At 46.5% G+C, this 13,784-nt stretch overlaps 4 protein-coding genes across 6 annotated transcripts, besides 3 other annotated features; 2 read left to right on the top strand and 2 right to left on the bottom strand.

Annotated features, from left to right (window-relative positions):
- Positions 1-2,127: 2,127 nt before the first annotated feature.
- Positions 2,128-3,689, top strand: TSTA_016740 (MYB DNA-binding domain protein). Its single transcript, XM_002483788.1, has 6 exons — positions 2,128-2,228; positions 2,455-2,896; positions 2,946-2,993; positions 3,049-3,081; positions 3,133-3,216; positions 3,293-3,689. The coding sequence occupies exons 1-6, from the start codon at positions 2,164-2,166 to the stop codon at positions 3,332-3,334; spliced, it is 714 nt and encodes a 237-aa protein (XP_002483833.1). The 5' UTR covers positions 2,128-2,163; the 3' UTR covers positions 3,335-3,689.
- Positions 2,510-2,556: a microsatellite.
- Positions 3,379-3,402: a microsatellite.
- A 330-nt stretch (positions 3,690-4,019) lies between the features above and the next one.
- Positions 4,020-6,475, top strand: TSTA_016730 (nucleoside transporter, putative). 3 transcript variants are annotated; one of them, XM_002483786.1, is made up of 6 exons: positions 4,020-4,108; positions 4,457-4,910; positions 4,966-5,119; positions 5,177-5,249; positions 5,300-6,119; positions 6,173-6,475. In XM_002483786.1, the coding sequence occupies exons 2-6, from the start codon at positions 4,461-4,463 to the stop codon at positions 6,254-6,256; spliced, it is 1,581 nt and encodes a 526-aa protein (XP_002483831.1). In that variant the 5' UTR covers positions 4,020-4,108; positions 4,457-4,460; the 3' UTR covers positions 6,257-6,475. The 3 variants fall into 3 exon arrangements, with proteins under 3 accessions (XP_002483831.1, XP_002483830.1, XP_002483832.1); XM_002483785.1 differs by having other exon boundaries at positions 4,043-4,108; positions 4,460-4,910; XM_002483787.1 differs by having other exon boundaries at positions 4,043-4,108; positions 4,460-4,910; positions 5,300-6,475.
- Positions 6,476-6,624: 149 nt separating this feature from the next.
- Positions 6,625-7,924, bottom strand: TSTA_016720 (cytochrome c subunit Vb, putative; the record flags this gene model as incomplete). The annotated part of the gene is made up of 6 exons (XM_002483784.1): positions 6,625-6,943; positions 7,003-7,093; positions 7,147-7,247; positions 7,300-7,458; positions 7,629-7,676; positions 7,831-7,924. 6 exons carry the CDS (start codon positions 7,922-7,924, stop codon positions 6,855-6,857), a joined length of 582 nt encoding a protein of 193 aa, XP_002483829.1. The 3' UTR covers positions 6,625-6,854.
- A 4,161-nt stretch (positions 7,925-12,085) lies between these two features.
- On the bottom strand, positions 12,086-13,576 carry TSTA_016710 (MYB DNA-binding domain protein; the record flags this gene model as incomplete). The annotated part of the gene is made up of 2 exons (XM_002483783.1): positions 12,086-12,804; positions 12,863-13,576. The coding sequence occupies 2 exons, from the start codon at positions 13,574-13,576 to the stop codon at positions 12,685-12,687; spliced, it is 834 nt and encodes a 277-aa protein (XP_002483828.1). The 3' UTR covers positions 12,086-12,684.
- Positions 12,337-12,394: a sequence feature (CT-rich).
- Positions 13,577-13,784: the final 208 nt, after the last annotated feature.

The following is a 13,784-nucleotide window of genomic DNA, read 5'->3' as shown; positions in this document are numbered from 1 at the left end:
AACAGGAGGCTTAAAAGCCCAGTTTGGAAGGTCCCCCAGCGAGTTGCCGGTTTGGGAGGTCTAGGAACAGTAAGCTACCCCTGTCTAACACTCTTCAGGCTAGAGATCGTATAGCTCGAACAGGTAGTCTGTTCTCCTTGTTCCAAGCCCACGGGGACTGTGGTTTCGTGTTATGCAATGGAGCCCCTCATGGGATGGGTCACTGTGTCGTCAATTGCCAGTCGCATGGCGATGAATCACGAGAAGCACGGTCTCAGTGTTTGCTTCCATGTGAGTGGGTGTCGAGGCAGCGCTGACAGCTTCCTCGGCCGATGAGGTTTCAATTGGAGTTTCTTGCGACTTGCCATGTTTCCAGTGCGCTGGGACTAATGTAAGGGACCGTGCCAGTCTTAGTGGGCGATTGATAAGGCTAAATCGCGAGAGATACGATGGAGTAGGATACGAAAGAAGAGAAGACGAGAAGATGGTGAAACCGAGACTAGGCGGATTCTGTGCTGTGCCGCCGAGGAAGGTGCGACACAGGGTGTCCCTGGGCTCCTTCCCTGATTGACCGTGCCTCGAATTGGCCAATCAGCGTTTGCGCATTTTATGCGACGGCAGTTTCCGGATCGGGCCTAGCGCAGTCACTGTGAAACTGCCAAATTGTTCCTTTCTGCCTAACCCTTCTTTCTTCACTCAATTTCCTCAGCAATATGTCGAGACGTTACTCAGATGCTATGCACAGTCATCCAGGTACCTACTCTTTCGTTGTCATTGTCAGTACAACTAGGCCAGAGTTCGATTCGATCGTGAAAACACCGTTTAGTTCTCACAGGGTCCGTGACTTGATCACCACTCGGCGTTTCACCCATGCCATGCCCCCACATTCTTCTCAGATGTATGCAAAATGACATTGATCTCAGACAAACAACGTCGGGGATTTATGGCTAGCGCACGTTCTAGCAAAATTTCTAGCCGTTGTTTGAAACCAGATCGCCTCACGATCTCGCGAGCAATGTTCCGGCGGATTTAGGACTTACGAAGCTGACCGGAGGCTATGCTCGAGCCTCTGGGCGGGGATGGTGATTACTGCCAATGGCGACAGCACAGCATCGCGATGACCTTATCTGCAAGTGTTCTCATCAACCGAGAAATACGAAATCGACCACAAAGGAGGTAAATACGGCGAGGAAATGGATTTCCATCTCCGACCGTCCTGTCACAGAGTACAAGATCTTTACATTGCAACTGACATGCAGGGCTATGTGCATAACCGGCTTGACTCGATGCCTGTGACGCGCCTGGAAGTGCACGGAAAGAGTGTGATTTGCCGACGAACACTAACATTAGCCCGTCCAATGGTCTGGAGTGTAGGCTTAACCATCCGCTAAAACCCGTGGGATTAAGCCCAGACCCATCGAAAGGCCCGCCCCCGGAGAGACCCCAGAGCCTAAGCACTAAACAAAGCCATTTTGACGTCTCTCAAAGAACAGGCTGGACTCAGCAACCTTAAGTAAACGTCGCCAATGCATCTCTTCTGTCGTCACATCTACTACTGCCTGACGATCATCTCAGCGCAAGATCTTATTGTGGATTTGTTTATTGTCTTAATCAACATTGCTCGCTGCATGACCAGTGACCAAAGCAACCAGCCATTGCCTACCCCTCTTCTTGTTCAACCCCTCCCTCTGCTCTATCTACTCTGCTCTACCCTACACTCTCCCTAGTCACATCGACAGGAAAGGGCTCAATACTACCCAGATCATCTCTGTTGACAAGCGCTGTGTTTTGTTTGTTTTCTCATCGTTGCCCATTACAACCGCCCTCAAGTGTATATACTACGGTGGTACTCCCATCAAAAACTCGGATTACTACGTACTTTGTTTTACTCTCCCCCAAGCGTTCGTCACACTTGTTCCGGCTGTGCTGCCTCCGTCCGATCGGCCGGGGAATGTCTCTTCCTGTCTCTCTCAGGTTTTTCTTCCAGAGTCCCTTCGAGCGCCAGTCAACCTTAACAACCCAGCTTCCAGCTCGTAACTAACTCTCCCTCCGTTGCCACCTGTGTAACCCCCGAAAAGGCCCTTTCGCTGCTGTCTAATCTCGAGTCCTTCAAAACAAGGCCGCCCTTGAACCCCCTTTTGTATCTTCTTTTCCCTCCGATCTATTCTTCACCCTTTTTGTGTTATGTACCAGATGAATTTCCAGATCTCCGATCATCGCCAAACGCCAACCGTATTTTCCATGATGTCGTGAGTGCAGTTTTTCTTATCATTAGACGCTTCTTTTCATTTTTGAAATCGATCGTCCTTGGTTTAGTGGTGTGTGTATCACATGATGTACTCCGTCAGTATCTCCGGGTAGAGTATCATCTCGACTTGTCTACTGATGTAGTCTTCTTGTACGCTCACCAAACACTGAAACGAACAAAGAAACGAAACAGAACCACTGATAAACAACTTACTCTTTTCACCTTAGATCCTCTCCGATGTCAAAACGCGTCAAAGGCTCGGCGCTCAATCGGTCATCGGCTCAACAACAACAACAACAACAACAACAACAACAGCAGCAGCAGCAGCAGGCAGCTTTATCTGTGACTGGTCTAACACCCACATCCGCTTACCCTCTTACTACTCCCGCTGCGCAAACTCCCCCTCTGCCCCAACCTCATCATCAACTTCAATCCCAGCAGGTGAATGCAAGAAAAAGACGCACACCTCCATCGGCGACAACAGCAACGGGTATTCCAGTTATTCCTGGCTCGGCAGTCGTCGCGCCAGTCATGTCTGATATTCCTGGAGGATTGGCGGAGCCTCCACCAAAGAAAAAGGGCAGAACTAATACGCCATGGACCGCTGAGGAAGAGCAGCGACTGAAACAATTGCGGGATTTGGGCAAGAGCTGGAGTGAGATTGCCAAGGTGAGATAAGAAGAAAACTGGGCCAGATCGCAGTCTAACCTCTTATCAGACCTTTCCAGCTCGAACAGAAGGAAGCGTGAAGAAACACTGGTACAAAGTAAGTGCACATCATCCCCATAGCTCTCGACAACCGAAACTGACAGTCATACTAGGATATGCACTACGCTGAATTCGGTGAAGACGAAGTACATACTCCGGCCTCACTACTCTCATTTTTCCTTGCTAACGGTGACTAGAGCGTGGCGTTGCGTGAAGCGATCAAGGAATACGAGGCCAACAAGTGGAAAGTCATCGGTCAAAAAATTGGGAAACCGGCAAAGGTAGGACAGTCCTCTGCTCTGTGCTATGAACTGGGTCAGTGCGTCGCGTCGATGCTCATCGTAGTATGTTATACAGGCATGCGAACAATATGCCAAGGAGCATTTCAAGAACCTCTGAATACGACCAAGGGCTTTTTTGCACATATCGCCCCATTGAATGTGACAACAACAACAACAACAACAACACGCCGAAACACTGTGAAAATGAGATGATTAATGGACATACGGACTCTTGGATATGACAACTTGAAGTCTAAATGAGCGCAAGACCTCAAAAAGAGGCGAAAGAGAGATGATCAATTGGGTTTTCTTCATTGGCGTTGGAGGATGCGACGAAATCACGCTTCGGGTCTGGGATCACGGCGTTTCTTTTGGGATACTCCGAGTGCGAATGGATACCAGGGACTTATGATAGTACTAGTACGCGATGAATCGTTTAGCGATCGATTGCAGAAATGGATTTTCATGACAACAAAAGACGTGAAGTTGAAGTAGTTCGGTGTAGATGCTAAGGACTAATCAGGAAGGAAGGATAAGCTTTCCGCGGGGTTGGGTCTTATCGCCCGCGCCTTTTGACTTCAAGAAATTTCTTCCTTTCTTCTTTTCCCCAAGCGACCGGAATACTTCACAGCTCAAGAAACCCATTTATTGCTTATTTACAGAGGTATGTGCAATATATCTGCTCTCCATGTAATTAGATCAACAGCCGGCGCAACGTCATTTTTCGCAACTCGCTGACTCATTTCGCCTCCCCGCGTGTGTCATAGGTTAAGCTCAGTTCGTCCAGTACATCTCACCTTTTCTATCCATCCAATCTCTTTCAGAGGGCATTGGAAAAGAAAATACGCAAATATGAATGCTGGCAGAAAATCGGGTTCATCGCGAGATCAAGGTATCAAGGTAAAACTTGCATGCATAAAGACCGGTGTTCGGTATGGGTTGTGCAGGAAAGACATAGTCGGAGAATGATAAAATCAAATTCATTTGCTTTTTTATTCTCAGAGAGTGACTTGTTCTTACTGTGGCCTTTCCGTTCTGAGAATATACGGTTGAACTTGATCTGGATAATTCCAGCGAAAGAACTTATGCACGCTTCTATTTCTTTTCTTTTCATTCCTTTCTATGATTCAGTGCATGAGGAGTCAAGCCTGTTGGACTTGATTTCTCATGCATTAATGGATCAATTGCATATACGGCGAATATCGTCAATCCGTTGTTACTAACAATGGCTTTGTTGAAGCAGAATGGAACAACAACGCCCGGAAATCAGCCTAGCTGATCCTATTGAAGAAATTCGACCAGTCGAAAAGAATCATGATACTACGGCTTCAGAAACCATCGTCAATGATGAGATTCCTCATAATTGGCATTCGCATGTCAGGCGCCGTCTCGCGGGCTACATGAAACGATTCGAGAAGCAGCTTCTCGAGTACAATATCGAAGCTCGCGGTATTCAACGTGTCGAGGAGCAGGAGCGCCATGCCCTGACCTGGATGACCTATCTGCAGGTTTTCCTGCTGTGGGTTTCTATCAACCTTGCTGCGAACAATATCACTCTTGGCATGCTTGGTCCGGCCGTCTATGGGCTTAGCTTTCTTGACTCGTCTCTATGCTCCATCTTTGGTGCCTTTGTGGGCTCTCTAGCTGCTGCATGGTCTGCTACCTGGGGCCCGATATCTGGAAACCGGACTTTGGTAAAATTTGCTTACCTTCTGCGATCTACATTAAATATACTTATAATGTGAACAGGTTTTTGGCCGTTATGCAATGGGATGGTGGCCTAGCAAAATCATTGTCTTGCTAAACATTGTTCAAATGATCGGATATGGTTTAATTGACTGCGTAGTCGGCGGCCAGATTCTATCGGCAGTCTCGCCGAATTACCACATGTCGGTAGCAGTTGGTATGTTATTATTTTTGCTTTTCTTCCTGATACATGCAATAATGCTGACAATCGAAGGCATTGTCGTCGTTGCCGTCATCACCTGGTTTATCGCCACATTCGGAATCAAATTCTTCCACTACTATGAACGGTATGTTCCTGCGTTACCAAGCAACAAATCAAACTAACCTTGTGCCTAAGCTACGCATTCCTTCCCCAAGTGATCGTAGTATGCATCCTTTACGGCGTCTCTGCAAAGAAATATGATCTCGAGACTCCATCTGCGGGAGACAGCTTAACAGTTACCGGTAACAGGCTCAGCTTCTTCTCCATCTGTCTCAGTGCAGCTATCACATATGCTCCTCTTGCCGCCGACTTTTTCGTGTACTATCCACCCGCCACTCCCAAGGTAGTCAGCTTCGGCTTAACTTTCATCGGGCTGATTCTATCTTTCACCATGGCTTTTGTCGTCGGCATCGGTCTGGCCAGTGGTATTGCTACCGACACCGCATATTCAGATGCCTACAACGCCGGTGCTGGTGCCCTAATTGTCGAGGGATTCAGTCCCGTCGGTGGATTTGGCAAATTCTGCTCTGTCTTGGTGGCGCTGGGATTGATTTCTAACACCATTCCACCCACATACTCTTCCGGTATTGATTTTCAAATTCTTGGCCGTTACGCCGAAATGGTACCTCGAATTGTATGGAACACCATCGCAGTAATAATCTATACCGTCTGCGCTCTAGCCGGTCAGGGTCATCTTTCAGAAATCTTCACCAATTTCTTAGCTCTGATGGGCTACTGGGTCGCGATCTGGTTTGCCATCCTGCTCGAAGAAAGATACATCTTCCGTCGTCAGACCGGATATAACTGGGCCGCGTGGGATGATCCAAGTAAATTGCCCATTGGTCTTGCCGCATTTACGGCATTCTTGGTCGGTTGGGCAGGTGCCGTCATTTGTATGGCTCAAGTCTGGTATATTGGACCGCTGGCTAAATTGGTTGGCGATTACGGCGCTGATGTATGTTTCGTTCTACCACTATGTCTTCATCGTATACTAACGTTCTTGTTTAGATGGGTAACTATGTTGGCTTCTCGTGGGCGGCTTTGGTCTATCCTCCTCTCCGATACCTCGAACTTCGGTATTTTGGAAGGTAGATGGTGAAAATTGCTCTGGAGGGCGAAGAAATGTGTCAAGATGGCGCCTTTCTCGCCGTTGGTCGCAATATCGAGACCGGTCAAACTATACCAACTATTTTGGTAGCACATATACCATATGTCTATAATAGTTATCAATCCGCTAGAGATCATATATCTCCAACCTATTCAAGCAGCTTAAGAATATTGAGTTGAATAATAGAACATGAATTATAATCACATTGCTTTTAATCCATCCATTCCGAGCGCTATACATTTTGTTATCATCCATGAATTTCCAGCAGGCGGCGATTGGGAGTTGATAACACCTCAGATATCAGTTCATACAGCATAACGTCTATATCTACTCCAATGGTTTAAAGAACAATCTAACAAAACCTGATCTATTCTCCATCCGCCTCACTCGACTATACTACAGAAGTTTTGTTGAACAGATAAGACGAACAAAAACAAAAGAAATAAAAACAAAGGTCGATTGTTTCTTGTGGTGTCAGGATGTTTTCGCAAACTTTAATATGTTCAACGCAACTCCAAAACCAATGATGACATTTCACGAATATAATAAAGTCTGCCCTTTCAGATGCAAAGGGTTGGTAATTTATCGGTACCAGTACTCAGGCTTAACGTAGTCTGCGAAAGTCTTGGGCTCCTCGTAAGTGGCGTGGTGACCATGGGCGTGGTCGTCGTCTGTATTAATCTGTGTTAGTGACTTTGTCCTATGAAGTGGACGGTAAGGATGTGCTTACGGCCATGGGCATCGGTGTCGGGACCGACGTAGTTGAGCTTGACGACGTTGCCGCACTCGAGGCAGCGTTCAATTGGGCGCTCACGGGAGACCTTATCGTTGTCAGTACGTACTAACTATCATGAGTACTAGCGGGCCAACTTACAGTCAACCAGTTGACAATGTGGGAGTCGGCAGGGTAGCCAGTGCAACCAGCGTATTGCTCATCACCAGCTCCGTTGACAATGATGGGGTTCTCCAATGTTCCTATATGCCACATTAACATCTCGCTCATCTGACATGGTATAAACAAACATACCCTTGCGGGAAGCATCAAGAGGCTTCATATCAAAAACGTCAATGCCCTGCATCTTTCCGAGCAATTCCAAACGCTCCAAACCGGTAGCCTGCTCGAGATCGCTGGGGACCTGACCGGCCTTGGTACCGGGGGGAAGGAGGTCATCTTCGGTCTTCACCTCTATATAGCATCAAAAATATCTGAGTTAGCCTCGGGTCCATATAACTTGGGCACGGTGATATCTCGGATATTGTGTGCGAGAAAAGAGTCGAGGTCTGGACAGATAAACAGTGTCCATGACATATCGAGATATTTACAAAAGGTAGGATATGCAAGGAAACTCGGCGAACCTTCGTATGGGATGATCTTTCCCGGGACATTGAGCTTGTTATCACTGACTGCACAGAAACACTTTGTTAGCTGACCCCGGCTTTAATAAAACAATGCACTTTGACGTCATAAAAAATATTTATGCTCTTCAATTGACAACCAAAAACCCAATTGACGCATATAAAGCCGTGTTTTTTCTCGAATAGCAGCGGGGTTACGTACAGCGAGTGACGGACGAGGTGAAAGGACGAGCTTTGGTGAAAGCCCTGACAGGAGCGCGCTTGGTGAGAGCGGAGACAGCGCGAGAAGCGAACATTGTGCCGACCTAAATTCACAAGACCAACAGAAAAACTCCTCAATTCAAAATGACTAGATGGTGTGGGAGCGGAGAGCAATTGGCGAGGAGAGTGCCGTTGCAGAAGAGAAGAGGTTCGAATAGAGATCGGGTGAGGTGTGAGTTGCGTGAGGTTTCCCATCCCTCCGGCCCGTCATCCATGCCCGATATGGTTTAGCGCCTATCAAATTGCATCCGATTCGCAAAAATCGGTAGTTTGCTTAGTCATGTTGATAGTCGGCTCATGATTGGCTGAAGCGTTACTTTCCTACAAGAGTTCAATAACAACAGGCATATATTGATGGACTGAGAATCGTAATCATTTGCAAAGAGAAATACATCTAGAAGGTTCTAGCACGCAATCATACCTGGTAACTGTTCTTGAACCCCCGTTCCCATGACACAGACGCTCTGGACGATGTATTTTCCTATGTCTTCAAAACCAACACGCTGATATTGAAATTCGACCTCATTTGAGGTTCTGGTCCAAAATGCGAGGGTTGATAATGCTTGCAGGGTTTTGTTCCATATTCCAGACCCCATTCCTCTTGAGATAGTTCCAATAGGATATCCATATTCGGGGGGTGGGGGCCTCCATACAGTGAGATCCTCCAAAGTCATGAAAGCATTGCTGTCATCGTTCTTCGCCTCTGGATGATTCTTCGGTCCCTCACTGTAGTGTTTTTTCTCAGGCAGTTTGAGAAGATAATAGATATTACTATCTGCACCGGCCCTGAGAAGTTCTTCCATGCACGAAAATACTCTCTTCACCGTCAGAGGCGACACGAAAATCCCCTAGTATATTCGCATATGAAAGAAAATTTTCCCATATTGACGCTGTGGAGTTCTCCGTGTTCAATTTCCGAAGTGGAACTCGATGGCTTGGAGAAGCGCCGTATTTCAGTACGTCGCGAACCAGATGGTAGTTCATTCCTAAAATAGCTGATAACAGATTTCGCCCATCTGCGGTAGTATTGACTAATACTAGATTCGTCAATACCCGGTCCATTACATACTCTTGATGTCCCATGAAGGATGCGAAATGAAGGAAATGGATACTGACCCAATCAAAATCAGTGTCATGCAGGTTTAGGCTCCAGGAAATGACCCCAGGATTATGCACTTTTCTTAGAGGTGGATATGAGAATGGATAATGCCGATGATGATCGAGGATCCTATCGTATTCCTGAAAAAACCGTGTCGGTGCCTGGCCCACTACTGTCTGAAAGAATTTTAAAAAGCAACCGCTAAGGGGAGTTCCGCCATATGCTGGCGACTGAAATAGTCATACATGGTCCTCGCAAACTTGAATTGTGCGAGAAGGAGGCGACGGTATGCATCCTTGACGTCAAATTTCCCAGATGGCTTTTGATTTCTGTATATCTTGCATTCAGGTAGTCTTTCACCGTACGCTGAAAACACTAAACCCTATATTGGAAGTATGTATCTCTTTGGGTCATTGTAAATTCCGTATCGTATCTGTCAGGGGAGCCATTACTAATAATCCTTTAGATAAGCCATCCAAGCGAAGACGTGCGATCGCAAGTCAGTCACATATTCCATTGTCGGAGTATGCTTTATTCTGAAGGCTGAAGGGGAAATCTGGTAAATCTGGATCCTCAAGGTCATCAAGCCACGAGAACATAAGTCTATTATGATATTCATAAGAGGCGGCCATCACGAACACTTTGTCGGACCGTACCCGGTCACTATCAAGTACGCTAACAAGGATTTTATCGAATAAGGAATCAAGTTCTTTCAGCATCTCCTCTATTCTTGTTTTGAGAGTCGAAAGTGGCCGTCGATGCCTAAAGCCATGCAGAAGCGAGCGGAACGCAAGACGAACCCACAGGAAGACACCCTCAGCTCTGCCGATGATATTTTCAACAATTTCGCGATATATTCTGTCTGTGTTAAAGCACGACTCTTGCTCGAACATTGCAAAGACATAATGACGAATATCAGCATGTGTTGGTTGATGAAGTGCATTCGGAGGTCGTTCTCAAAGACGTCCAAAGATTCCGTATGGGGTCGGCTGCTTACACAGTCTTTGATATCAACCGAGACGGTCCATTTCTGAGCTTCCTGGAGAGTTCCAAGTGATCATTGCTATCGCCTTCGTATTAGTCAAGTCCATCAATGAAGAAGAAGAACCGATGATGCGGAAAGCTGCCTTCATTGCTATACTTCCATGGCCCTCCTCAATTCAGAAAATAGAATCCTCAAGCCACCCCATCTAGTGAAACTTGAATTTATCTTAGTCCACTGATCTGGAAAACTTCCTGGATAAGACTTGGATACTAATCCAAAATCTCAAAAAGAAGTGATCTCTATAATCCCTCCAAGGATCTCTCTTGCTGATCTCCGGAAGACCAAAAGAAAAGCCTCGCAAATACTAGTTTCTTGTCCCCTGCCCACTCCTCGAGTTTGCTCATTAGTCTTGGGTCTTGGCAGAGGAATTTCACGAGAGTTGATTTGCCTGACCCTGCTTTCCCGGAGATATGATAGATTCCTTCTCCTGCTCTGAGCTATTCCGAAAAAGACCTACGAACTTGTTGCTTCAGTCCAAACTCGGATATTTATTGTCTGTTTGGTGTGCCTTGATCTCAAGTAAATCATCTTCCAGTAGCCAGGCAAATGTACCCATCTCAGCATCGGCGACAGTATCCAAGCGAGAATGCATAGAGGGGAGAGTATTGAAGACAGACAACCACGAATCTCCGATAAAGAATTTTCGTTGTCAGCATTCTTCAACTTCATCTCCAAGTTTTGCATGGAGTTGGTCAAGGTCATGAGATTATCCGAACTCTTTCTAGATAGAGATGAACTTTCGTCCAGTTTGGCCCTGATTGACGATTGTTGCTCACTGTGATTTGCTCAATCCACAAGAATCGAGATGAGGGCTCGGTCTGCAAGGTTTGCCTTACCTTACAATAATGTTTAGTCTCGTAAGAATCTGTATCCGGTATCTGTCCAGGCTCTTCTCAATCGAGGCGACCGCTTTCCCCTTCCGCAGATTTCTCCATGTCACTTCAAGACTGCGCCACACCTTATTTCCTTCCTTTCTTTTCAATATTTCAAGGATCGTCGACAACTCCCGAGAGACTTTGGCGGAGGCTGCAGCGAGTTGCCGTAGGTCTTCAAGATGCGAACTGTTGCCTTTCACATCCTGTTGCAGAGTATCTGTAACCTTTTGTTGGTCCGCAAGAGCCGCACCAAGTCTCACATTATCAGTTGTTGTCGCAGAAGCGGATTGGCAAACTTAGTAAGAGCCATTGACAACGTTCCACGAGAAGTCGACAAAGGCGAGAATGGTAGATACGAAGCTGATAGCAGACACTGGATCCATTGCTCGGTAGTAAATTTAGCTCTTTAGACCCACAGGTAAATCATGAACTAAACAAGTTTTCTTCTCGCTGTGTTCGAGAGGCGGAAAACGTTGGACTAAGTGTGCCTAGGTAAGTGAATATATAGTGCTCCAGCTGATAAAATGGTTACACTACTACATTTGACCTAAAGTCATTCCAGATGTCACTATAGTAGGGGGGGTGACCCGAACCAGTGATGGTGAAGGTTGTGAAGCACAACATGTTTCCAAAAACTGTGCAAGACCAACCTGATAACGAGTACCGAGTTCGTATGGATTGCTTATGGTACCATGTGTAACCGGCAGTCTCACGTCGCTGTAGTACTGACCCAGGTGAAGCTCTTGTTGCCTTCTAAAACTGACTGTTGTTGTCGACATGCCTCGCCCAATCCGCTGCGTACTGTTGGTAGGATGGGAGGATGGTCTCGGGTACGTGCAAATAGACATACGCTTGAGGCCACAGACCTCTAGGCACTCAGGTTGCCGGTTGTCCTGCGTTATCCTCAGCACCTAGTCTTGGAGTCAGTTTGCACAGCATGACACCAAACAATCTGTTGCACATGCTCACCCAATATTCGCCACATTGTAAAAAGCCAAGGTGGCTTAGTCGACTCGAGTAAGGGAGTATCTTCCTCATAGCACTCTACCCATGCACATCGTATCACAATTTGTGGAGCTGACTGTCAATAATCCTGTTTGTTGTTAGTCTTCCAAGTTTCCAAGGTTATATTAAGCACGAGTAGTTCGGTTTCTCGCTGAAGACAAACTTCAGCTCATGAGATCATTTAGAAGATATGTATATATAGACAGAAAAAAGAATCATAGGCACCTGGGGTACTAAATGGTATCCAAGACACGCTGTTTCCATATGAAGAAGTAGAAACAAAAATAATCGTTAAAAATAGGCACGCTGTAACACCCTCATTGCGTTTTGAGACATCACACACAAAAGTTCTTAATGCTACACCATTTGACCAGAAGGAAATCGTACATGAGGAAACAGGAGAGAAATTCGAACCATATGCCTGAGAGAAGAAGGAAGTATAAGGGAGAAAAAGAGAGAAAAAGAGAGAGAGACATGGAGATTTTAGCATGAACAATAGGTGATTTTCTCGTCAAAATATACAAAAGAGACGCAGCTGATGTAGTAATCTAGCATTGCAATGCAGACTAAAAGAGCAAACTCCACGGCCAGATTGAGAAAAATGATAAGGGAGAAAAAGAAAAGGACAAAAAAAAACAAAACACCACAGTCATATCCTATTGAACTGTGATCAGGGACTCCTCGTGAAAATTTCTTGAAACTATGATTCGTGGTGTATTGTCGAGGATCCTCGTGTAGATAGACGTAATCGTATATCAAAAGATTGATCGATTATAACTCCGTTGCTTTTTCCCGACAAGCTGCCGGAGTGAAACCGTGTCCAACTTTGCCGGCTATTATCCGCCAGCGGTCATTCTCATAATCTTGAATTGCGTTCCGTAGTCGTTGAACCTGTAGTCAAGATCTATCAGCCATATTGCTCAGGTGGAAAACAAGAGATCAAACCTACCATTTCATCCGTCCAAACTGTGTCCTTGGCTTTCAACTTTGTACAGTAGCGCACCTGTAGAGTCCCGCTGGTTCTGCCCGGAAAGAAATCAGATATTTGCTTCCACGTCAAGTTCTTGTGCTCTTTCAATTCCACCAACAACGCGTCTTCCTCCGGGGTGAATTTAAGCTTTGGCCCACGTGGACGAGGCGCCGGATCAGGCATGCCTGCTTGTCCTACCACACTCGGCAAGCCTGAAGGTACAGAAGTTGAATTGACATCGCCACCAGGCTGTTGCATTGTGTGCATAAGCGCCTGGTTTGGTAATCGATGATGATGGTGTTGTTGCGATTGCTGATGTATCGGCGGTGGGAGCGCAAAAGTGTGTGCCGTGGCTCGCTGTTGGCTGTCTCCATGGGCCGATAACATCATATCCGGGGAGGACGTACTTTCTGGATGAGAATCTGGTTTGAGCATTTGAAATTGGAGATCCAATCGATTGTCGTCTTCGTTGCCGTCTCCTCCGTCTAATCGGGGTCGCTTGTTGGCACGATGCGCTTGGAAATGAAGTGGACTGGAGCCATAATGGGAAGACATCGGTGATGGAACCATCTGATGCGGGTTGAGAAGTAGCGGCTGGTGGTGAACATCCTGGAGGCCTCCTGTTTCCCTCAGAGCTGGCGAACCGACGTGATGTTGTTGAGGTTGTTGCGCACCACGGGGCACATATGGCATGTCGGTAGGGGCCCCATGGTGCACGACCTGCGGTTGGCTTGTGTGATAAACAAGCAAACCGGGTTTTTCCTGGGATTTGCTGTGGTCTTGTGAAGAGTAATCAAGCGAGTAACCTCGATACGGATCCGCCAGTGTCGCGGTTTTCACCCTAGGACCTGCTAGAGCTTGAAGCAGCTCTGGCAGGCCTCATAAATTTCCGAATAAACAA

The sequence above is a fragment of the Talaromyces stipitatus genome, genomic scaffold, assembly GCF_000003125.1.
Source record: "Talaromyces stipitatus ATCC 10500 scf_1105507295549 genomic scaffold, whole genome shotgun sequence".
NCBI classification, from domain to species: Eukaryota; Fungi; Ascomycota; class Eurotiomycetes; order Eurotiales; family Trichocomaceae; genus Talaromyces; species Talaromyces stipitatus.
Note: the sequence above shows the minus strand (reverse complement) of the source record. Positions and strands in the feature narration are given on the sequence as shown.

Excerpts from the sequence above, each read along its gene's own strand:
- TSTA_016740 (XM_002483788.1), top strand. The coding sequence starts at position 2,164 with ATGTACCAGATGAATTTCCAGATCTCCGATCATCGCCAAACGCCAACC. Across the intron at positions 2,229-2,454 it reads ACCGTATTTTCCATGATGTC|ATCCTCTCCGATGTCAAAAC; the intron begins GTGAGTGCAGTT and ends TTTTCACCTTAG. Across the intron at positions 2,897-2,945 it reads GCTGGAGTGAGATTGCCAAG|ACCTTTCCAGCTCGAACAGA; the intron begins GTGAGATAAGAA and ends ACCTCTTATCAG.
- TSTA_016730 (XM_002483787.1), top strand. The coding sequence starts at position 4,461 with ATGGAACAACAACGCCCGGAAATCAGCCTAGCTGATCCTATTGAAGAA. Across the intron at positions 4,911-4,965 it reads TATCTGGAAACCGGACTTTG|GTTTTTGGCCGTTATGCAAT; the intron begins GTAAAATTTGCT and ends TAATGTGAACAG. Across the intron at positions 5,120-5,176 it reads CCACATGTCGGTAGCAGTTG|GCATTGTCGTCGTTGCCGTC; the intron begins GTATGTTATTAT and ends TGACAATCGAAG.